The 25,281-nt window shown below is 44.7% G+C and overlaps 1 protein-coding gene across 1 annotated transcript in view; it reads right to left on the reverse strand.

Annotated features, from left to right (window-relative positions):
* Positions 1-25,281, reverse strand: part of atrnl1b (attractin-like 1b) — a 681,061-nt gene that overhangs the window by 481,485 nt on the left and 174,295 nt on the right. The window contains exons 14-16 of the mRNA XM_078413453.1: positions 21,058-21,190; positions 17,186-17,367; positions 5,239-5,452 (exon numbers count right to left, since the gene is read on the reverse strand). Coding sequence (XP_078269579.1) covers positions 5,239-5,452; positions 17,186-17,367; positions 21,058-21,190 — 529 coding nt within the window. The remainder of the gene's footprint in view (positions 1-5,238; positions 5,453-17,185; positions 17,368-21,057; positions 21,191-25,281) is intronic.

Consider the following 25,281-nt stretch of genomic DNA (forward strand, 5'->3'; position numbering starts at 1 on the left):
CAATTGTGTCAAAGCAGTCCTGTAAGACCTCATCAACCTCATTGTTCCATTTATATATGACCCTGGAAACCGGTTTTTCCCGTTTTAGTTTCTGCCTGTATGCAGGCAGCAGTAGAATGGAACAGTGATTTATTCACAAAATGCTGGAGTAACTCAGCAGGTCAGGCAGCATCTCGGGAGAGAAGGAATGGGTGACGTTTCGGGTCGAGACCCTTCTTCAGACTGATCGAAGAGAGGAGGAGAACTTCTTCAAAGTGGACATACCTCGAAGAGAATTCGCAGTGGAGCAACAAGTAGTATAAGAAAATAACTGCAGATGCTGGTACAAATCGATTTATTCACAAAATGCTGGAGTAACTCAGCAGGTCAGGCAGCATCTCGGGAGAGAAGGAATGGGTGACGTTTCGGGTCGAGACCCTTCTTCAGACTGGAACAGTGATCTGCCTTACCAAAAGCAGGGCGAGGGAGGGGCTTATAACAGTCTCTGAATGGGGTGTAACAATGGTCCAGGGTCTGCTCTCCCCTGGTGGGAAAAGTGATGTGTTGGAAGTATTTTGGGAGACCTTCTTCATATTGGCTCTGTTGAAGTCTCCCAGAACAATGAACGCAGCCTCAGGATGGGAGTTCCCCAGCTCATTTACAATCCCATACAGTTCGTCCAGGGCTAGAGATTTATCAGCCTGAGGGGGGATGTAAGCAGCAGTAAGGAGGACTGAAATGAACTCTCTGGGGAGGTAGAAAAGTCTAGCTTTAATGGTCACAGCTCCAGAACCGGGGAGCAGTGTATAGTTAAAACGCAGACATCCATGGCCCACGAAGAGTTAACCATAAAGCACACTCCCCCTCCTCTCGACTTGCCCGAGTCCTTCGTTCTGTCTTGTCGGTAGACGGAAGAACTCTCCGGAGTGACGGCGCAGTCGGGTACGCTGGTCTCCAGCCACGTCTCCGTGAACGCCAGAACACAGCAGTTCTTAATGTCCCGATGGTGTTCGATCCGTGCGCACAACTCGTTTAATTTATCGTCCAGGGATTGCACATTAGCTAACAGAATGCTGGGCAGAGGCTTCTGCACAGAGCACCAGCACGCTTCCCTCTCTTTGCTTTCCTCCTCCGCCGTGCAGGTAGACAAAACACCCAGGGGAGGCCGTCGTCTGTGTCATCAATAGCTGGCTTAAAGTCCGCGTTGGCTGACGTTCCTATCTCCAAAAGTGTTTGTCGATCTCACTGAACATGTGATAGTACAGTATGTGCAAAATGAGCAAGTAGTAAAAAGTAAATCCACACAAGTTTGCTGAGTTGACTCGGAGCTCTCGTCAGTACAGCCATCTGCATGGCGCACCGGAAGTAGGCAAGTATCACAAAGTAGGACAAGATAGAATGAAAGCAACAAAATGATTTCATCTGTGTGGAAGTTCCACATCGGAGAGCTAATTTAGTTTATTGTCATGTGTATAGATGTACAGTGAACACCTTTTGTTGCGTGCTAACCAGTCAGCGGAAAGACAATACATGATTGTAATCAAGCCGTCCATAGTGTGCAGATACGTGATAAAGGGAATAACGTTTAGTGCAAGAAAATTAGAGGCTTTTGAAAGAGGCAGTGTTAGCAACGACAACGGACTTTTGGACAATGTTGCAGTTCGAAATTATGTGGACTCTGCAGTTAGAGTACAATGAAGAGAAGGAAGAACATAAGGGTGGTGTCCCATCAGGAGAGCAGAGGCACCATAGAGACACTTAGCATTGTGTGGGCAAAGTAGCACTGCGGGGATAGGTGCCACATTTTCGGGGTGACTTCTGGGGAAGATTTCAAGTGGTCTTTCGTAATTTTGTCCGGATTAAACGAGGGGCCGGACCACCAGTTGCCGGAAAATAAGAGGTGGACCTGTACTAACTACATACTTCTAGAGACCACCAGGGAACATCAAAGTGAACAAAATTCTGTGTTTAAACAAAAGATGTGGGAACACATTTCCAAGTAATGAAACACAGGTAAATTATCAGTGAATTTGTTTGTGGAGGTGGATGACTGCAAATTGATACACGTTTAGAGCAAGAGTTAGTGAATTCAGGGTTGGGGAAAAAAGTAAGTTAAGGAAGACGAGCAGCCTTTCCACAGAATCAAACAGGACTATGCATGGACTGTTTACATTTAAGGAAAAGGAAGAGAAGCCATTGCTGGTGATACTGATTTGATTTAATAAATTTAATTTAGTGCACTGCAACTGAGCTGTGCAACAGAGTGGGGATGGGAGGGGGGGGGGCTGTTTTGGAGGAGGGTGCTGGAGTCAACAACCTTGAAGGCAGAGATGTAAAAACAGATGACGGTTTACAAAAGACACTGATCGGGCAGCATCTCAGGAGAACATCCATAGGTCATGTTCCTTCTGACCTTCATTCAGTTGCAAGCTGGATTTTAATAATGGAGGAAGACTACAGAAGAGGATAATGAAAGTAAAGGGAGAGTCAATTTTATCAAATGAGAATCAGAAGAAAAAATGTGATGCAGTTGCAATCAGATTACTTATTTTGAGGAAGCTGTTCATGATACTCAAGGCAAGTTGGATACAGAATTGAAAAGAATATCAAGGAAGAAAGTTTCAGGAACTGAGAACTTTAGGCGAGGAAGGATGAAGATGAAAGAAGGAGAACGGAAGGTTACAAAACTATGAAGTTAAGACATTGATGGCAGTCGTGAAAGGAGGAGGAAAAGAACTGAAAGACTTGGAGCTTTTGAGGATGTGAGAGAGCAGTATGATGAATTGGTTTGATGTAGAATCAAGTCTGGAGATGGATAATTCCCATACAGGAAATGGTTAATTACCAGACAAGACCTGGTGGAAGGCAAGAATAGACAAAGTCAGGACAATGGCATGATTGCAAACTATGGTGGTTGCAAAATGATCATGGTCAAGCTTTAATCATTTAAACTCTGAAATCTGAGTTCCTTAGAAATTATGTTGTAAGTGTAGACAGGAGCATCTGAGGAAGTCCCTCAGATTAAAGATGAATTGTTCCCACTTTAGTTCCATGGGAGCTGTGTTGACTTCATGGAAAATCATGGAAAATCATGGAAAATCATGGAAAATCATGGACCAGTAGCACCTGTTGGACCTGTGGGCGGCACGGTGGCGCAGCGGTAGAGTTGCTGCGAATGCAGCGCAGGAAACCCGGGTTCGATCCCAACTACGGGTGCTGTCTGCACGGAGTTTGTACGATCTCCCTGTGACCGTGGGTTTTCTCCGAGATCTTCAATTTCTTTCCACACTTCAAATACGTATAGGTTAATTAGCTTGGTAAATGTAACAATTGTCCCCAGTGGATGTAGGATAGTGTTAATGTGCGGGAATCGCTGGTCGGCGCTGACCCGGTGGGCCGAAAGGGCCTGTTTCCGCGCTGTATCTCTAAACTAAACCCCCAAACACGCACAGGATGGGCCCTACCCGGCCCGTGTCAGATGTTTGGACAGGGGCACAATTTCAGTGCTTGCCATCGGTGCTATTTACCGCAGATACGCCCCTGCTTGGGATTCATAGTCCAAGTCGCAGAATGAAATAGTGATGTATGCTGCCTTTCACACCAGTGACTCTGAGGCAAGTTTTAGGTCTTGATCATTGAAACCGACTTCCTCACCCAACCAAAAAGCAGTGGTAGAGCAATGGTAGCAGGGAATTTCAATGTCTCTCTATTCTGAGAGGCGGCTTCCAAGTTAGGGGAAGTGGTCCATGTCTTCCAGGGTCATACAGGGGTGGCAGGTTGCTTGAGCAATCTTATTTTGCAGAAATGTATGGCCCATCTCGTGCCCTTCAGTGTACAAGCCAGTATGACTTTGTGAACATTTGGAGGCCAAACTCTATTTACGTATTCAAACTCGATTAGACGTTGGAGACACTTTACTTCTGACGAGGTGAAGCAGATTGAACAATTTCTGATTAGTCCTGTATGTCAGTTCTACTCCAGCAGGCAGGGTGCTGGAGATGAAGAAAACAAACCAAAGTTGGCCTACTTCGTTTTCCCCCCCAAGGTAAATCTTTGCTATTATTCCCAATCTTGAAAAACTGCTAACCAAGAACATCATGGATTTAATTTTTCCTCTCTCTGGAATCAATTTCTGCCGTAGTGATTACGCTCTCGTGTCAATGGAATCTATGTGGTATTACATAAAAGTAGATCAAACTGGCCTACTCGTTATTTGTGCGTGATAATACTAATAAAAACATGGTGTTTGCAAAATGATTTTGTGTGAACCACAGTCACCATTCATCACAAAAGCAACACATATTGAACAATTGAAGAAAATTTCCTTTGTCTGGTATTAAAGTACAGGTACAAATAGTTCTTTAGACACGAGTTTTCAATCCCACCACCTGCAGAAACCTTGATGGTTAATACGATTGTAGACAATGAAAACCAGAAAGTGTTGAAAATGAGACAGATCTGTGGAAAGTGGAACAGAGTTAATGTCTCAGATCAAAAACCCTTCATAAAAGCTAGGAACGCGAGAGAACAAATTAGATTTAAGGTCTTGAGTTACCTGTCATTTTTTTTCTCCACCCTATTCTGAACTCCCCATGTACCCTCCTTCATTGTTGCAATGAAGCACAACAGAAACTTAGGGAACAGCTTCTCATCTTCCAGCTAGGCACCTTTGGGACCAAATTCAAGAATTTCAAAAGCCCATTTTTCTTCTTTACATCAGATTGAACAGGTCTGCCATTAGATTGTTCATCAGTAACATTAACTCCGTTTTCCTCTCTTCAAAGGCTTTGCCCTTCCAGCATTCTCCTTTTGGTTTCAGGTTTCAGCATCAGCTGTCCTGCATTTCATGGAAAAACTAGTCCTGTTTCTTGCTTCCTCTCTCTCTATCCTCACCAACATATTTAAAGGTCAGTTCTGTAAACATTGGGATCAATTGGGGAACCTTAGCCACATCATGGAAGAGATATTTCCTTTATCCAACTAATTTTTCCCCCACCCTTTCTTCAAGTTAAAACTCACTTTTTAAAACAAAACACTCTCCCAGTTCTGAACATGGTTTTTTGATCTGAAATGTAAATTATTTCATTTTCCACAGATGATGCCATTCATGCTGTGTTTCCTGCATTTTCTGCAGAAATTCTGTACCTTGTGGTCCTGTGGAAGGGAAGTGTTTGTGTTTATTTTTGTCCTGCTTGCAATCGAGTTAATATGAAAGTAGTTTCAATGACTATTTGTGCATCCAGGTAAATAAAAACTTACCAACTGGCTTTTCACAGACTAAGCCATCCGTCATCTCTGTGCACGCGTAGGCCTTTAAACCAGCAACTTCTGCTTTTACAAGGTATGCACAGAATCCAGAGTCATTGGGTTCACCTGGTAGCCATTGTAAGGTGGTGTTTGTAAAAGGTGACATATCTTCCCAACCCCAGTACGAGATGTTGATCTTGCGCAATCCAACCCAAGGTGATATTTTCTGTCATAACCAAGGCAAAAGAGAAGAACCAATCAGTCCACTGGTTAAATGTGCAATATTCTCCCATTAGAGATCATTACTGGTCTGCATATGCTCAGTTGCATTGATTTTATAACTTGAATTTCGAATGCATTCATATATTGGTTTCTTTCTTATTCCATTACAATAAAGAATAATGCTAGCTCCAGCTTAGAGTCGAAAGCAGACTGTTCCCATTGTGTACCATTATACATGACAAACCTCCATTGTAAGAGAACCCACGGTAACATCCTTGGATCATTAACACTAACATATTTCATATTTTACAAATGTGCAATTACATAACATACAACCATTCAGTTATCTTGGGCTTAAATGTTACAGAAAATGTTTAAATGATGAAATCAGTTCATTTTTACAGGAGCAGAAACAATGTGACACAGTAGAAGAAACAGATGTTACCTCAGAACCTAACCCAGGCTAATAAGATTAAAGTTTCATCTTTCTGCTAGGTGAAATGAGCAATATAATACCCCTTAGCTACAGCTTGAAATTATAAAACTGCCACTGCTGACAAATTCACAAATCCAGTCAAGGTTTGCATTCAAATTTTTTTTAAAAAACTCTTATTTGTTTTTTACTATCAATATTATCACTACTAAATCCTATAAAAGCCAGATACCCCCGAAATGTCACCTCAACACTTCAGTTATGTTCCAGTTAACATAACAATTTCCTTTCTTTCAAGGCTTGCAGTATTACTGATTGTTAATAGAAAAGGGGCTCGAGTTGTGTTACAGAAAGTCACGCCAAATCATACACAGACTGTCTTGTGAAAATTTATGAGATCCAGCATTTGTCTCAATGTTTAGCCACCTAGATGGACTTGCATGACTCCTGCGGTTTGAGGCAAAGTCGAGACATATCATAAATACATGACTATGGCGAGTCCGGAAACTTGTTGGTTGTAGAAGAAGTTTATTGCGGCAGCAATATTCGAATACAAAAGGTTAAACAACAAGGTAAAGGACAACCATCAAAAACTCACTGTCTTCTTCGAAGACTTCACTGAACTGATCATTTCGGGCGCCAAAAGCGCACATGACAACGCTGTCCAATCAGCGATGTCGCTCTCTGGACCAATCCCTACGGTCGCGCTCACACGTGACCTTGCTGGCCAATCTGAGGGTTCGACGACCCGGACCATTCTCTATGGTCGCTACATGACCCCCCCCAGAACGCGAGGTACGGAACCTAGCAGGGAGCCGGATTTCGCGACCATAACGAGTAAGGAGAGGGGCAGCCTGAACCACAGGAGCAGGGGATTCCGGACTTGGAGGAACTGCCGGAACGGGGGGTCCTGGACTGAGCGGAACTGACGGAGGCCGACCTCTCCTAGGGGTTTGGCCGACCAGGACTGGTTGATCCGGATCCAAGTGTGCAGGTTTAAGCCGGGACACCGAGACGAGCTTACTCCTGCCGCACACGTCTAAGGTGAAGGTAGCCGTCCCCTTACGCAAAACCCGGAACGGCCCTTGATAGACCCTCTGCAACGGGGCACGATGGGAATCTTTTCGCAAAAACACAAACTCACAGTCCTTCAGGGAAGGCGGTTCATGTACCATGGGACACCCATGACGTGAAGTCGGAACTGGAGCCAGGGAACCCACCCGTGCCCGGAGCGATGCTAAGACTGATAGGACTGGAGGCAGCTGGTCTGAGGGGTCCGGAAACAAATCCCCGGGTACTCGAAGTGGCGAGCCATATACTAGCTCCGCGGACGACGCACCGAGATCTTGCTTAGGAGCAGTCCGGATGCCCAGAAGGACCCAGGGGAGTTGGTCTACCCAGTCCGGGCCTTCAAGCCTTGCACTGAGGGACGCCTTGAGTTGACGGTGGAACCTTTCTACAAGTCCATTTGCCTGGGGGTGATATGCAGTAGTGGGTTGTAACTTGGAACCGTACAGTTCTGCGAGCGCGGCCCAGAGGGACGAAGTGAACTGCGGCCCCCTGTCAGTGGTAATAACTGCCGGGACCCCGAAACGTGCTACCCAATGGAGGGCCAAAGTCCTGGCACAAGAGGCTGCCGAGATATCAGACAATGGGAAAGCCTCTGGCCACCGGGTGAACCGATCCACCACCGTGAGGAGGTGGGTGTAGCCCCGGGAGGAAGGCAAAGGCCCGACTAAATCCACGTGGATGTGGAAAAAACGAACTGCTGGGACCTCGAACTCCTGTACGGGGGGCTGGACATGGCGCTGGACTTTAGCGGTCTGACAGGGAACGCAGGAACGTGCCCAACCCGCTACCTGTTTCCGTAGGCCATGCCAGACAAACCGAGCTGCTACTAAAGCAGAGGTGGAGCGGATGGACGGGTGCGCCAGCCCGTGAATGGCATCAAAAACCCGGCGCTGAAGGGAGAGCGGTACTACCGGCCTGGGACGGGGAAGGGAAACATCACACCAGACTTTTGTGCCTTCCGACCCGCAGGCTACCTGAGCCAACTTCAATCCCGAAGTGGTGGACTGGTATGCCGAGGCGGTATCCGCTAGAAGCTGTGCCTCCGCAAGCTCCTGGGGATCCACCTCGCAGTCCACCGCCGAAATAGGGGAAAAAGCAGGTCTAGACAGGGCGTCAGCAACGGCATTAAGCTTACCCGCGACATGACGGACATCGGTGGTAAATTCGGAGATGGCAGTCAGGTGCCGCTGCTGGCGGGCCGACCATGGGTCAGACAATTTGAAAAATGCAAATGTTAATGGTTTGTGGTCCGTAAAGGCCACAAATGGGCGGCCCTCAAGGAAGTACCTGAAATGACGAACAGCTAAATAGAGGGCCAGAAGCTCTCAGTCAAATGCGCTATACTTCAGCTCAGCCGAATTTAGTTGCCGGCTGAAAAACGCCAAGGGCTGCCAACGGCCACCGACCTGCTGCTCCAAGACCCCGCCCACCGCCACGTCAGAGGCGTCAACCGTCAGGGCCGTAGGGGCGGAGGGGCTCGGGTGGACCAACATGGTGGCGTCTGCCAAAGCTGCCTTAGCTGCTGTAAAAGCCGACTCTGCGGCCGGGGACCATATCAACTCTACCGGTTTTCCCGCAAGGCACTGGAAGAGCGGGCGCATGACCCGCGCAGCTGCCGGAACAAACCTATGGTAGAAGTTAACCATACCTACGAACTCCTGTAGTCCTTTTACTGTGGTGGGCCTGGGAAATGCCCGGATAGCCTCCACCTTCTCGGGCAAAGGGGAGGCGCCGGCAGGGGTAATTCTGTGCCCTAGAAAATCAAGAGAAGGGAGGCCGAATTGACACTTGGAGGGTTGGATAATGAGCCCGTGGTCTTGGAGCCGCTGGAACACAGTCCGCAAGTGGACCTGGTGTTCCTGCACTGAGGGGCTGGCGACCAGGATGTCGTCTAAATAAATAAACAAAAAGGGTAAACCCCGACCCACACGGTCCATCAGTCGTTGGAAAGCCTGTGCCGCGTTCTTTAAACTGAAAGGCATACGCAACCATTCGAACAACCCGAACGGAGTAATCGTGGCAGTTTTCTGTATGTCCTCCGGCCGTACCGGAATCTGCTGGTATCCTCGCACCAAATCGATTTTGGAGAACACCACCGCCCCTTCCAGCCCAGACGAAAAGTCCTGTAGGTGCGGTATGGGGTAGCGATCAGCCGTGGTGACAGCATTGAGACGCCGATAATCGCCACATGGTCTCCACCCCCCAGATGCCTTGGAGACCATATGCAACGGCGAGGCCCATGGGCTGTCGGACTGACAGACAATGCCCATTTCCTCCATCTTCCTAAATTCCGCCCGTGCCACCACCAGTTTGTCTGGTGGTAGTCTCCTGGCCCGAGCGAAAACGGGAGGGCCCTCGGTGCGGATGTGATGGACCACGCCGTGCTTGGCCGAAGGCGTGTCAAAACGTTGGATGAGCAGCTCTGGAAACTCCGCCAGGATCTCAGCATACGACGGCTTGGACGGTAGGGCTGGGCGGGGAGGCGGTTGTCGGAGCGACGGGCTCCTCGCTGGCGGAGGGTCGGAGGTCGTTACCGCGGACATCAGGGACCAGTGAAAAAGCCCAGAGAAAATCTGCGCCTAGGATCGCTTGTCTGACGTCTGCTATGATGAATGGCCATTCGTACGTGCGGAGGCCTAACACAAGGGACATCTTCCGTATACCGAAAGTGCGAATGGGGCTGCCATTAACCGCGATGAGGGTGGGACCTGTCTTACCCGTTCTGGTTTCGAGGTCGGTCGGTGGCACTATACTGACGATGGCTCCCGTGTCCACCAAAAATTCTGTGTCCGTGAATCGATCGTGGACGTAGAGGCGTCGGTTCTGGCCAATCGCAACTGCCCCTATGTACGATCGGCCGAGGCATTTCCCGCGAAGGTACAAGGTGAGCGGCAGTTGCGGGATTCTCTACCCTATCGTAGGTGATAATAGCACCAGCCGCGCTTGTGCGGATCTTTTTGGCGGGCTTTTGGAGAACTGGCGGGAGACGCGGCGCCATCTTGATGTCGCTGTGGTGTGGTCACTGATGTCGAGACCTTGTTGATCGAACCGCTTGCCTTCGATTTAGCCGCTATGAGCGCGTCCGCTTTCTCTGCATATGCTTCGGGGTCCTTAAAAGAACAATCCGTGAGCAGCAGTCGGACATCCTCGGGAAGCTTCTCTCGGAATGCCTGTTCGAACATGAGGCAATCCGTATGCTCACCGGCTAGCATCATCATCTCGGCCATGAGAACGGACGGCCGTCGATCTCCGAGGTCCGGTAGGTGCAGAAGTTTTTCAGCGCAATCGTGCCTATTAAACCCGAAGGTTCGCAGTAACAATTTCTTCATTGCCTCGTACTTGCTTTCCGCAGGCGGATTAACGATGAACCGCATCACGCGTGTGGTCGTCTCCGGTGATAGAGCGCTGACGAGATAGTAATACTTCGTCGCGTCGGCCGATATGTTCCTTAAATGAAATTGGGCTTCGGTGTGGACAAACCAAGATTGCGGTTGATCTGTCCAAAACGACGGAAGGTGAACGCTTACTGCGCTTAACTCCGGTGTGCCAGGCGCGGCATCCAACAACGGGGCGTCGTGTTCCTGCATAGTCGGTGATCGTCCAGATCACGTCGGGGTCACCAATATGGCGAGTCCGGAAACTTGTTGGTTGTAGAAGAAGTTGATTGCGGCAGCAATATTCGAATACAAAGGTTAAACAACAAGGTAAAGGACAACCATCAAAAACTCACTGTCTTCTTCGAAGACTTCACTGAACTGATCATTTCGGGCGCCAAAAGCGCACATGACAACGCTGTCCAATCAGCGATGTCGCTCTCTGGACCAATCCCTACGGTCGCGCTCACACGTGACCTTACTGGCCAATCTGAGGGTTCGACGACCCGGACCATTCTCTGTGGTCGCTACATGACGATACATGGCAAGTCTGAGAACCAACTTTCATTCAGCCAAAAATCTCTTAAGCATGTTCCATGGGTATTGCCTATTTATAGTTTTTGGTAAAAGAGTGTGCACAATGAATGTCATTGTTTAATCAGAGTACCAGTATTTTTATTATACATTTAGCAATTTATCTATTGGCCCTAGGAGCCTGATTGTTTCATGATCAACTTTAATGGACGAAAAATGGATAGCACCTCACAGGAGCAGAGATGGATAGGTAGCTAGAAATGATAAACGATATAATGTACACTGGCCCTGAAATTTAGTGTTGCTTAAAAATGTGGCATGATGAATTAGTTGTGCCTCAGGTCTGAAGCACTATTGATACTTACTGTTAGGATCCCTCAACTAAAATGGCCATTAAACATTAAGAAACAGCGCACCTATGACACACATCAAGTCAGAGGCAAGAGCAGGAAGATGATGGGGTAAACAAGTAAGGTTGATGATCGATAACTGCAAGTTTTCTCATTAGGTTACAATATTTGTGTAATAAAGAAGCTGGATAGATGAGCAGATTTGAGAACGATATTCTTGGTTGTGTAGGAAAATAACTGCAGATGCTGGTACAAACCGAAGGTATCACAAAATGCTGGAGTAACTCAGCGGGTCAGGCAGCATCTCTGGAGAGAAGGAATGGGTGACGTTTCGGGTCGAGACCCTTCTTCAGGTTGACGTCAGGGGGGGCGGGACAAAGAAAGTATATAGGAGACAGGAAGACAGTGGGAGAACTGGGAAGGGAGAGGGGAAGAAAGGGACAGAGGAGCTATCTAAAGTTAGAGAAGTCAATGTTCATACCGCTGGGCTGTAAGCTGCCCAAGCGAAATATGAGGTGCTGTTCCTCCAATTTGTGGTGGGCCTCACTATGACACTGGAGGAGGCCCATGACAGAAAGGTCAAACTGGGAGTGGGAGGGGGAAGTGAAGTGCTCAGCCACCGGGAGGACTGGGAGTGGGAGATTCTTGGTTACAATGTATTCAGAATGATAAGGCAAGAGCAAAAGATTGCATTGAGAATATGACAGACCTGGAGATAGCTCGTGATAGTCTATGAAGATTAAAATTACACTTAGATACAGGGATAGTATGCTAAGTGGGTCAAACTCAAATTTATTAGGCCAGAAGTAAGGAACAGAAAAGGTGCAACTACATTACTGAGGGTTTAATAAGGGGTTTCAAATAATGGGTAGGTGGTTGAGATGCAAATCTCGAGGCAGATATTAGAGAGATTTAAACATAAGACAGGTGAACAACCTTCTCTCCAAAAAACATAGACTGAGTGCAAACATGCAGGCAAGGATAGTACACAAGTGTGTAAGAGGGGGTGAAACAGGAAAGGGTGAAAAGCGAGGAAGAGCGATTCCTGAAATACCTGCGACCTTTTTCTAATTTGAGAACAGATCAAATACTAGTAAGTTCAGTTCTGTAGAATGAAATAGGGCAATGTGACAGAAAATATAAACCATGGAATGTTATACAATGAAATCCCTTACAATGGTGAGGGAAAAATGACTGAGGGAACAATAAAAACATTTTATCTGTCTTATTGAGGTCGGAGCTAATGTCATAATGCAGGGATTGCTGTGCGAGTGTTGAAGGAAGAGATGTGATTTTGGAAAGTTATAAAAAGACTGAAAAAGGTTGGAAACTATAAAAGGTCATAAACTGTGAAAGTTAATACGCCACACAGCAGAAGAGATGCATTCTTAGTTCTATCAATTCTGCTACTTCCAGCATTTCCTCATTTTAATGCATCCAAGGTTGTTGACATGATCTAAAATGAGACATGCAAAGCATCACTAACCACAATTGTTCAATCCGTCTAGGATATGGAACAATGAACACATGTGGAGGATGCCAATATTTAAAGACAAGTTCAATTTTAAGCACTGGTCAAAAAAATAAGCTGGTCTTTCAAAAGGAAATTGGGAGATAAGGGAAATTAGTTTACAGGGCCATATGCTGCATTGCTCTCAAAGCAATGGAAGAATTTGATGGGCCAAAGGATCTCTTTCCGTATTGATTCCACAATTCTCAATAAATCTGAACTAGAAACAACCAACCAATGTTAGCGGTGAAGACATTATTAGATTTTAGTAAAATTTCAAGAACCATGGATTAATGAAGTACTGGCAACATGGATTTCTGAAAGGCAATTCATCTCTGACTTTATCCAGTTGGGCACTTTAATGAAGGGTATTTGGTTACGTTGCAGTTAAGGGCTTTGGAAAACCATTTTGTACGTACAACGTAAAAGAAGTGACCAGTAGATATGATACAACGTGGCAACCTGGGAATGCATTTGGTAAGGAGCAGAAAGTAAAAGGTGCGAATGAATGTCTTTCCAACTGGAGAGGCATGCACAGTCTTTATTAGCAAGATGGCTTTTTCAATTATACAAGTGAACAGAGCCTGGGAATAGTGTGCAAAATTCTTGAATTTACAAGTAATACAGCACTTGCTAACATAGGAACATAATGATCATAGAAGTAACACTAATCAGATGGGTGAAGTGGATGGAAATAGGGCAGAAACAATTCAACATGACTAAGAATGTTGGGCAGCACAGTGAAGCAGCGGTAGAGTTGCTGCCTTACAGCGCTTGCATCACCAAAGACCCGTGTTCGATCCCGACTACAGGTGCTGTCTGTACGGAGTTTGTACGTTCTCCCCGTGACCTCGTGGGTTTTCTCCGAGAACTTCGGTTTCCTCCCACACTCCAAAGACGTACAGGTTTGTAGGTTAATTGGCTTTGTGTATGTGTAAATTGTCCCTATTATGTGTAGGATAGTGATGTGTGGGGATCGCTGGTCGGTGCGGACTCGGTGGGCCGAACGGCCTGTTTCCACACTGTTTCTCTAAACTAAACTAAAAAAGGTATGAGGAAATGCATTTTGCGTGGAATACGTGAAAAAGCTTTAAATATTTAGGAAGTGGGCGGGCAAGACCATTTTTACACATCTTTGGAGGTGGCAGGGAAAACAATATGGAAAAAGCCATTGAAAACAGCATTGGGATACATATCTGCAAGAGCAAGCAAAATACATTATGCATTTCTGATTGGAGATCAGTCGAACTGTTGTGTATAAATGCCAACCACCATCCGTGTGAAGGATCGGGATTGACTATCAGGATCACATCTAGGGTGAAGTGGGTAGGTAAGGTAGGGGGATACAAAATGTTGATCAGCCAACTGAAACAAGAAGGGATAAACTGTTTCCACGAACAAGGTGAGCAATGGAGATCACATATACAAGCAATTGGCATAACTCAAAATGAAATGAACATTACTTTCTAAAGATCTGGAATAAATATCCCAAAGATATGCTGGAATCAAGTATTAGAGACACTTTCAAAAGGCAATTAAACCTGCCACATGAGGTGGAGCGATTTGTTCATATTTGGGGATATTCTAGAGAGTGGATTAAACTGAATTCATTATTCCGAGAGGCAAAACATGCACAGTGGGTGTAAATGACCATCCTGCACAATTCCATTAACATCCCTTATAGTTTTGGTTAAAGTTATTCCGTGAAATATGGAGGGGTCAAAACAGTTACTGAATTTTGCAATCAAATTTCAGAAATCGCATAGGGTGGCCCAGTGGCGCTGATGGTAAAGCCACTGCCTCACAGCATCAGAGACCCAGGTTTGGTCCCTTCAGGATGGAGGTAGCGGTGGGCAGAAGAAAACATTGATGCTGGCGAGCGGGCTGGGGGCTTGCCTCCCGCACCATCGGAGACGCTCAGAGGTGTTCTGGGTCGGCTCCGGGAGGCACACCGGGGCACAGAGGCTGAGCGGTGGCCGGAGGTGAAGTTCGGCGGATTCACGGGCCGATGTCGGCGAGGCGTCGCAGTGATCGAGTCCACAGAGTGAGCCGTTGGAGGCCCTCAAGCAGTCTGGGACTCAAGTAGATCAGGCACCGCTCCAAGCGGCCGAGCGTGCGGAATGGACACGGTCTGCAGCAGTACGGAGTGGTAGAGCAGTGGTAGAAGACATTGACACATTGTTTGGCCAGGCCAACACCTGCAACTCTGACCCAATGCAGCTGTCAGGACAATAGCCTTCATGGCCAAGCGAAGATTCAACATTTTTTTTTTTTTTAGATTTCTGACTTGAAGGATACAGGATGGCACCTAAAACTTAGCAACTCTTGTGTACGGACTGAGTGTGGTCTACCATCTTATACCCACATACTTAGGGTGATTGTGCCTAATGTACAGTAAGATTGTCACTGAACTATATGCAAAAAAGAATTTATTTCACTGTGCATGGATACACTTGACAACAAAGTATAATTGAACCATTGATCATTGAGCCATTTATCCTGACCTCAGGTGCTGTCTGTGTGGAGTTCGCACGTTCTCCCTGTGACATGTCCGGGTGTTCCAGTTTCCTCCCATATCCCAAAGATGTGGGGGTTTATAGGTAAATTGCCCCTAATGTGTAAGGAGTGGACGAGAAAGTGCGATAACATTGAACTGGTGTGAATGGGTGATCGATGGTCAGCATGGGCACGGTGGGCCGAAGGGCCTGTTTTCATGCTGTATCTCTAAATTAAATGTCAGACATTATAGTACATGCCAAAATTCCAATTACAATCGTATAGCTCTCCAAAGAATAAACTCGTGCTTCACACAAAAAATTGCAGTGCTCAATATTTTAAAAAACCATGACAACTGGGCTTCAAACCAAAAGGCTGAACTGAAAAGAAAGTCTTAAAATTTAATCTTGGTAAATCCCTTCTCCTTTTTACGTTCTAAATCTTATTAAAAAGAGTCTGCTGTTCGTTAGATCAACCAAGTTTGAAGCTGCTGCAATATGTTTCAGAGATTGACCATCGTCTGTTCACTTACCAAAACCATAAAGGAGCACATGCAAAAGACAGCCTTACTTAAATGACATTTGAAAGCATGGAGTCTTCATATAACAGATGGGGACAAAATCAAGATAATCTGTGTTCTTGGCTGTGGGCATCATGTACAATGAGGTCCAACAACGCTTTTTTCTGAAACAACTTGACCGACAAATAAATAAAGACCATATACTTGACCTGGCTTTAAAGAACAACAAGCTGAACAGCTTTCTCACAATGGAAAGCAGTAAACAAAATTCTACTGGCTTCTTTATATACTGAGCTGCAACTTTGTTAACCCAGTGTAACCGCTTTGACATACCACGGTGCATTGCCATGCAGGAATTAATTGCATCACCTCAACAAAGTTCTCTCACAAGCCTGAGCAATAATGTTAATAGTATCATTGAGCACTAGGTTTGAAATCAAAACGTACATTAAAAAGCAGCAACACTGTTGATTAAACAGAAATACAAGGTACTTTATTTTCTGTAGAGAGATCCTGTTCACATATTAAGCTAGAGGTTATTACTAATTCAAAAAGGATTAATATTCAGTCATTTCATCATGCAAGCTACCTCGATTTCACGCCAAATGCGATGAGCTGTCATTGTCCCGATTGCCCTAGAAACAATGAGATATTATGCCCACTGGACTGTTTCAGGTCCAATTCCTGTTTTTGTAATAAATTTTACAATGAGTGAAAATTCAGCATTGCATATTCAAATCAAAAATTGCTGAATTGTCAAAATTTACTGCAGCTTTGGTTTCACATGAATAATCAATAACACAAAAATCACACCTGAATATGCCGATTTGCAGATGCAGAGAGTAAGCATTGGTTCTCGTTATTATTATCATGGATTATTGATATAATATTGCTCAACTTATTTTTTCCAGCCACAAGTTTGAAACCACAAATGTATCAATACTTTAATAAAATAAATTCTCCATTTCCATATATTAAGCTAGGCACTCTACACAGAGCTACTTCCAGTATGTGAGAACATGTATCAAGCTACAAAGCCAATATTCTACTCATATTAAAATGAATGAGTACCCTAAACCTTTTGAAGTTAGGACAATATATAAAATGAATTGCTGACTCGCTCTAACAATCGTGGAGAACTCACTATTTATATCGCTGCCTCGAGTAATTGGGCTGGGAATAAATCAATCATACAAAGTTATATATGGTGGGCTTAATTATTATTTCACTATTCATACGAACTATTCCTATATTATGCAGAACATTTGAACAAACTATGTCCTAAAATGATCCAAATAGGCCTCTTGAAGACAGGTCTCCAATTTCCATTGCACTTTTGTTATTACACAGAAATCAATAATTCAGCTTCTCAATGCATCGTAGTATAGATTCCCTAAACGTAAAACTAAATCACACACATTGGAAAAATAATTGTTCAGCTTTAATCACCTGAACAGTGTATTTGTGTAGCTCCTCTAGAACAAATTCAACTTCCTTCGACGTGGTAAGTGATGCAAGATTTCCATTAAGATTGTAACAATAAAGTTTGGCATTATCATAGTTTTCTCGGCTTGCATTAATCCGCAGACAGACGTCCCCAACATGACTCCAGCCTTCTCCACAGAGATGAGCTGGAATGTGAGAAACAAATCAATTTTCACATCTCAAAGCACTACAGGAGGAATCTTAGAATTTACAACTTCCAAATCACCTGCATTGCCAAGCAATCTCTCATACCAACCACCATTTGCAATTATCCTAGACCTGGGCGACATGTGAAGTCAAACTTTATTTTTCAGCCATTAGCACTGGGCCAGGTGACTTCCCAAGTACACCAGGGAAAGGATACAACCACAAACAGCAGTGGAGACCATCACTGGATAATTTAAAGTGAAAATTGATAGGTTCTTGATTAGTAAGTGTGTCAAAAGTTGTCAGGAGAAGGCAGAAGAATGGGGTTGAGAAGGATTAATAGATCAGCCATGATCGAATGGTGGAGCAGACTCGATGGGCCAAATGGACTAATTTTAACGCTCTTGACGTTTCATGATCTTACCAAAAATGCGGTATTGATGGAGGCAGTGAGAGCACACTAGGAAGAGGAAGGCAAGGACGGAGGTGGCTGGGAGATGGTAATGAAATGGACTTTGATGTAAAGAGATGATGAGTCCTGAACATACCAAATTATGAAATTAAGCGTCATGAATTGGCAGAGCAGGGATTCAATAACATCAATAGCTAAACAGCAAAGACCACTGAAAGAATTTAAGGAAACAGGGAATAAATAGGAGTCATCTATATCAATGATTTGGATGAGAACATACACGGCAAGATTAGCAAATTTGCTGATGATACAAAAGTGGGTGGTTTTGCAGATGGTTGTGAAAAATTGCAGCAGGATCTTGATCAATTGGCCAGGTGGGTCGAGGAATGATTGATGGAATTTAGTACAGAGATATGCGAGGTGTTGCATTTTGGGAAGTCTAACATGGGCAGGACCTACACAGTGAATGGTAGGGCAGAGGAATCTAGGAGTACAGGTGCATGGTTCCTTGAAGATGGAGTCGCAGGTAGATCAGGTAATCAAAAAGACTTTTGGTCTTCATCGGTCAGAGTATTGAGTATAGAAGTTAGGAGGTCATGTTGCAGTTGTATAAGACGTTGGTGAGGCTACATTTAGAATATTTTGTTCAGTTCTGGGCACCATGCTACATGAAAGATGTTGTCAAGCTGGAAAGGGTACAGAGAAGATTTATAAGGATGTTGCCAGGACGAAAGAGACTGAGCTATAGGGAGAGGTTGAGTAGGATGGAACTCTATTCCTTGGAGCGCAGTAGGATGAGAGGTGATCTTATAGAGGTGTATAAAATCATGGGAGGAATAGATCAGGTAGACGCACAGTCTCTTTGCCCAGTGTAGGTAAATCGAGGAACAGACGACATAGGTTTAAGGTGATGGGGAAAAGATTTAATAGGAATCTGAGGAGTAACTTTTTCAGACAAAGGAGGGGTGAATGTATGGAACAAGCTGCCGGAGGAGGTAGTTGAGGCAGGTACTATGCAACGTTTAAGAAACAGTTAGACAGGCACATGGAGAGGACAGGTTTGGAGAAATATGGACCAAACACAGGCAGGTGGGACGAGTGTAGCTGGGACATGTTGGCCAGTGTGGGCAAGTTGGGCCAAAGGGCATGTTTCCACACGGTATCACTCTATCACTTTAGGATGCAAAGAAAAGGAAGTGGGAGAAGGAAGAAACAGAAGAGTTGGGAAGAGACGGCAGCAATGAAAGGGGAAATATATTATCAGGAAGACAAGAAGAGTTTGGAAATAAAGTTTAAATTGTCAATAAGATCCAGCATCAGACTCAAGTCATATCAACAGCTTCATGTTAACTGCTCCTCTGTTCTCTCATTTAATAGTACTGCACTTGGTGACATTTCCTAACGGAAGCAAATGGCAAGGACAATAAAATTACTACTTGCAGTACCCTCCATAATGTTTGGGACAAAGACCCATCATTTATTTATTTGCCTCTGTACTCCACAATTTGAGGTTTGTAATAGAAAAAAATCACATGTGGTTAAAGTGCACATTGTCAGATGTTATTAAAGGGTACTTTTATACATTTTCGTTTCACCATGTAGAAATGACAGCTGTGTTTATACATAGTCCCTCCCCATTTCAGGGCACAATAATGTTTGGGACATATGGCTTTATGGGTATTTGTAATTGCCCAGGTGTGTTTAATTGCCTCCTTAATGCAGGTATAAGAGAGCTCTCAGCACCTAGTCTTTCCTCCAGTCTTTCCATCACCTTTGGAAACTTTTACTGTTTATCAACATGAATACCAAAGTTGTGCCAATGAAAGTCAAAGAAGCCATTATGAGACTGAGAAACAAGAATAAAACTGTTAGAGATATCAGCCAAACCTTAGGCTTACCAAAATCAACTGTTTGGAACATCATTAAGAAGAAAGAGAGCACTGGTGAGCTTACTAATCGCAAAGGGATTGGCAGGCCAAGGAAGACCTCTACAACTGATGACAGAAGAATTCTCTCTACAATAAAGAAAAATCCCCAAACACCTGTCCGACAGATCAGAAACACTCTTCGGGAGTCAGGTGTGGATTTGTCAATGACCACTGTCCGCAGAAGACTTCATGAACAGAAATACAGAGGCTACACTGCAAGATGCAAACCACTGGTTAGCCGCAAAAATAGGATGGGAGATGGCCAGGTTACAGTTTGCCAAGAAGTACTTAAAAGAGCAGCCACAGTTCTGGAAAAAGGTCTTGTGGACAGATGAGACGAAGATGAATTATATCAGAGTGATGGCAAGAGCAAAGTATGGAGGAGAGAACGAACTGCCCAAGATCCAAAGCATACCACCTCATCTGTGAAATACGGTGGTGGGGGTGTTATGGCCTGGGCTTGTATGGCCACTGAAGATACTGGCTTACTTATCTTCATTGATGATACAACTGCTGATGGTAGTTGTGCAGATAGAATGTGTCTATACACTTCATGAATTCTGAAGTGTATAGACACATTCTATCTGCACAAGTTCAAACAAATTACTCATTGGTCGGCGATTCATTCTACAGCAAAACAATGATCCCAAACATACTGCTGAAGCAACAAAGGAGTTTGTCAAAGCAAAAAAGGTCAATTCTTGAGTGGCCAAGTCAATCACCCGATCTGAACCCAATTGAGCATGCCTTTTATATGCTGAAGAGAAAACTGAAGGGGACTAGCCCCCAAAACAGGTTTAAGCTAAAGATGGCTGCAATACAGGCCTGGCAGAGCATCACCAGAGAAGACACCCAGCAACTGGTGACGTCCATGAATCGCAGACTTCAAGCAGTCATTGCATGCAAAGGATATGCAACGAAATAATAAACATGACTACTTTCATTTACATTACATTGCTGTGTCCCAAACATTATGGTGCCATGAAATGGGGGGACTATGTATAACCACTGCTGTAATTTCTAAATGGCGAAACCAAAATGTATAAAAATGGCCTTTATTAAAATCTGACAATGTGCACTTTAACCACATGTGATTTTTTTCTATTACAAATCTCAAATTGTGGAGTACAGAGGCAAATAAATAAATGATGGGTCTTTGTCCCAAACATTGTGGAGGGCACAGTATTAATGGAATTGTAATAACCATATTAAACATATATCAAAACAATTATTAGAATCAGTTAAGCTGCATGTAACAAAACCACTGTGCATCAGAAAATCCTAAACAGAAGTCAGTCCTATAAAATTAAGTATTTTTTGTATATGCTTCAGTTTGCTCTGATTATTACCTGGCAAAGCTCGACATTCATGGTTCTGCTGATCCCACTGACAATTCAGCTTTGAAGAGCAGGTCTTGCAGTTTGTAAATTTGCCACAAACATGTTCATTTCGTACACGGCATTTGGTATAATTTGTAACAGACTATGGAAAGAAATATTGAAAGTTGTTATTGAAAATCTCAACTCAACCACCATAAAATATTATGTACCACATACATATAATATTAATAACCTATAAATACAAAACACCCCTTACAAGAAAATACATTTGACCGGTGTTTATTGATGCACTTTGCTTTCAGCAGCTCTAAACATCAATGGGTAAGAAAAATAAAATAAAATGAGTAGTTGGGAACCTTAATGTCCTTAATTTTAAGTCCTGTAATTGGAATGCAGCCAGATATAAACATAAAATCATTGCCTTAAATACCATGATGTAAATGTGCATTGATTTCCAGTTTTGATCAAATTGATTGAAAGATACAGCTTGGAAAAGGGCCTGTCATATCACCAGATCCACACCCACCACTGTTCACACTAGTTCTATGTTATCTCTCCATTTCATATCCACTCCCCGCACACTCGAATCAATTTACGGAGGCCAATTAACCTACAAACCTGCTTGTCTTTAAGATATGGGAGGAAACTAGAGCATCTGGAGGAAACTCATACAGTCATAGGATGAACATGCATCACAGACAGCAACGAGGTTTGGATCAAACGCAGGCCTCTGACACTGTGAAGCAGCACCACTGTGCCACCCAATACATGTAAGAGAAAGATGGAGGTTGTTGGAGGTAAAGGAATGGAATACTGAACCTTCCAAGAGTCTGAACCTTCCAATGACAGAATAATATAACACACACTATCATGAAATATCAGATAGAAACAAGGAACCAAAGATTGACACAAAGTGCTGGAGTAACAGAGTAACTTGGTGTCTATCTTTATCATCAAATGTTGTTTGCTTTTATCAGCAAACTTCCCCCATTAAAGACAAAGATAGGAAAATGGGGAGAAGTGACTGAATAGGGAATAAAAGTTAAATGAAGCAATTGCTAGAGCAATAAAGATAAAGAAATGTAATTTCAATATGATTCAACTTAGCTTCAGATAAACTCAGCCTGCCTTATTAACACATTACTTTCTTGGCATTATTGATAATCGCCAACATATTTTCTCTTAAAATCATTTGTAAGATATGGGCTTCACTATCAAGGCAAGAATTTCTTGCCCCACACCAATTGTCCTTGGACACTTAAAGTGCAACAGTCATTCCAATGAAGATAAGTAAGTTCAGAGAGTTGTGAATCTGTGGAATTCTCTGCCTCAGAAGGCAGTGGAGGCCAATTCTCTGAATGCATTCAAGAGAGAGCTAGATAGAGCTCTTAAGGATAGCGGAGTCAGGGGGTATGGGGAGAAGGCAGGAACGGGGTACTGATTGAGAATGATCAGCCATGATCACATTGAATGGCGGTGCTGGCTCGAAGGGCCGAATGGCCTCCTCCTGCACCTATTGTCTATTGTCTAAGTACCAATGCCTGTGGACAAAGATCCTGGATTTGGACCCAGTAATAATAAGGGCATGACAATATACTTCCATGGCAACAAACTTCCAAGACAAAGTTATCGCAACATGGAAGGAACTTTGCAAAGGAATTCCATTCAGGGTGGCGCCACTTGCAGTGACCGCCTCGCCAACAGTCAGTCTATCTGTCCTTTCTTCTTTTTGTCATTTTTAGTATGCGTTAAAAACTATGTTTTAGTGTTCCTTGCTTTGTTTTATGTGAGGGGTGGGGGCGTTGGGAGAAGCTTTTCTCAATCTCTTCCCTCGACAGAGATGCGATTTTTTTCCATATTGTATTTCCGTCCCCACTGCGGCCTAACATCGTGGAGTTGGCGGCCTTTCCTGGAGACTGACCCGGCGGTCCAAGCTGCAGGACTTTAACATCACGGAGCTTGCAATCCCTTTGCCGGGGATCGAAGCTCCAACCGCAGGGCTTGTGGACTTTAACATCGTGAAGCCCGCGGTCTCTGGTAAGAAGAGGCTAACGCGGGAACCATGCCGCGGAGAGAGTTCCAACCGCCCCGACACGGGAGTTTCAATCACCCGGACGGGGGCTTCGATCATCGGCTACGGGGGCTTTGATCGCACCGACTGCGGATGGTTTGACTGCTCCGACCACGGGAGAACAAGGGGAAGAAGATTGAACTTTATTGCCTTGAATCACAGTGAGGAATGTGGAATCCACTGATGGATGTTTATGTTAACTTTTATGTGGTTGTGTGTCTTGTTGCTTTTCACTTAGTATGACTGTATGGTAACTCAAATTTCACTGTACCGTAATTGGTACATGTGACAATAAACTGACCTTGAAACCTTGAAGCCATTCTGAGGTACAGCGTTCGGAAAAAGGATTTAGAAAAAAACATTGGCAATGAGTTTTGAAAAAGGAAATGGATGTCTGGATTAGCAGTCAAACCAACTGCTTTATCATGGATTGCAGCAAGCTTCCTAGCTATTGTCACAGTCATGACCATCCAGAATAATGGAGAGCAAATTTGCAGATGATACTAAGCTGGGGGGTAGTGTGAATTGTGAGGAAGATGCAATAAGGCTGCAGGGTGACTTGGACAGGTTGTGTGAGTGGGCGGATACATGGCAGATGCAGTTTAATGTAGATAAGTGTGAGGTTATTCACTTTGGAAGTAAGAATAGAAAGGCAGATTATTATCTGAATGGTGTCAAGTTAGGAAGAGGGGATGTTCAACGAGATCTGGGTGTCCTAGTGCATCAGTCACTGAAAGGAAGCATGCAGGTACAGCAGGCAGTGAAGAAAGCCAATGGAATGTTAGCCTTCATAACAAGAGGAGTTGAGTATAGGAGCAAAGAGATCCTTCTACAGTTGTACCGGGCCCTGGTGAGACCGCACCTGGAGTACTGTGTGCAGTTTTGGTCTCCAAATTTGAGGAAGGATATTCTTGCTATTGAGGGCGTGCAGCGTAGGTTCACTAGGTTAATTCCTGGAATGGCGGGACTGTCGTATGTTGAAAGGCTGGAGCAATTAGGCTTGTATACACTGGAATTTAGAAGGATGAGGGGGGATCTTATTGAAACATATAAGATAATTAGGGGATTGGACACATTAGAGGCAGGAAACATGTTCCCAATGTTGGGGGAGTCCAGAACAAGGGGCCACAGTTTAAGAATAAGGGGTAGGCCATTTAGAACGGAGATGAGGAAGAACTTTTTCAGTCAGAGAGTGGTGAAGGTGTGGAATTCTCTGCCTCAGAAGGAAGTGGAGGCCAGTTCGTTGGATGCTTTCAAGAGAGAGCTGGATAGAGCTCTTAAGGATAGCGGAGTGAGGGGGTATGGGGAGAAGGCAGGAACGGGGTACTGATTGAGAGTGATCAGCCATGATCGCATTGAATGGCGGTGCTGGCTCGAAGGGCTGAATGGCCTACTCCTGCACCTATTGTCTATTGTCTATTGTCTATTGTCTTCCATCATAGACCACCAGGGGACCAATGCAAGGATTTTGTTTGTGGATTTTAGCTCTGCATTCAACACCATTGTGCCAGAGCTACTACACTCCAAACTCTCCCAACTGACTGTGCCTGACCCCTCTGTCAGTGGATCACCAACTTCCTGACAGAAAGGAAGCAGCATGTGTAGCTGGGAAAGTACATCTCGGACCCGCAGACCCTCAGCATAGGAGCACCGCAAGGCTGTGTGATCTCCACTCTCCTTTACTCTTTACTGTGGAGCGACTGCACCTCCACAGACTTCTCTGTCAAGCTTCTCAAGTTTGCGGATGACACAACCCTGATTGGACTGATCCAGGATGGGGAGGAATCTGCCTACAGACAGTAAGTGACACAGCTGGCATCCTGGTGCCATCGCAACAACCTGGAGCTCAATGCTCTTAAGACAGTGGAATTGATTGCAGACTAGGAGAGCTTCCCTCCTACACCCCCCCCCCCCCTCCCCCTCCCCCTCCCCCACTCATCATCAATCCTACAGTTACAACTGTGGAGTAATTTAAGTTCCACGGACCTTAAATGGGAGGCCACCATCGACTCCACAGTCAAAAAGGCCGAACAGGAAGAGCCAGGAAACGAGCGGGTAAGGATCTCCGACCCCTTTCACCCTGGCCATGAACTCTTTGAAGTATTTCCCTCTCAGAAGCAACTCCGGTCTATCAAAGCCGCCACAACCAAACACATAAACAG

Source organism: Rhinoraja longicauda, chromosome 16 (genome assembly GCF_053455715.1).
Source record: "Rhinoraja longicauda isolate Sanriku21f chromosome 16, sRhiLon1.1, whole genome shotgun sequence".
Lineage (NCBI taxonomy): Eukaryota > Metazoa > Chordata > Chondrichthyes > Rajiformes > Arhynchobatidae > Rhinoraja > Rhinoraja longicauda.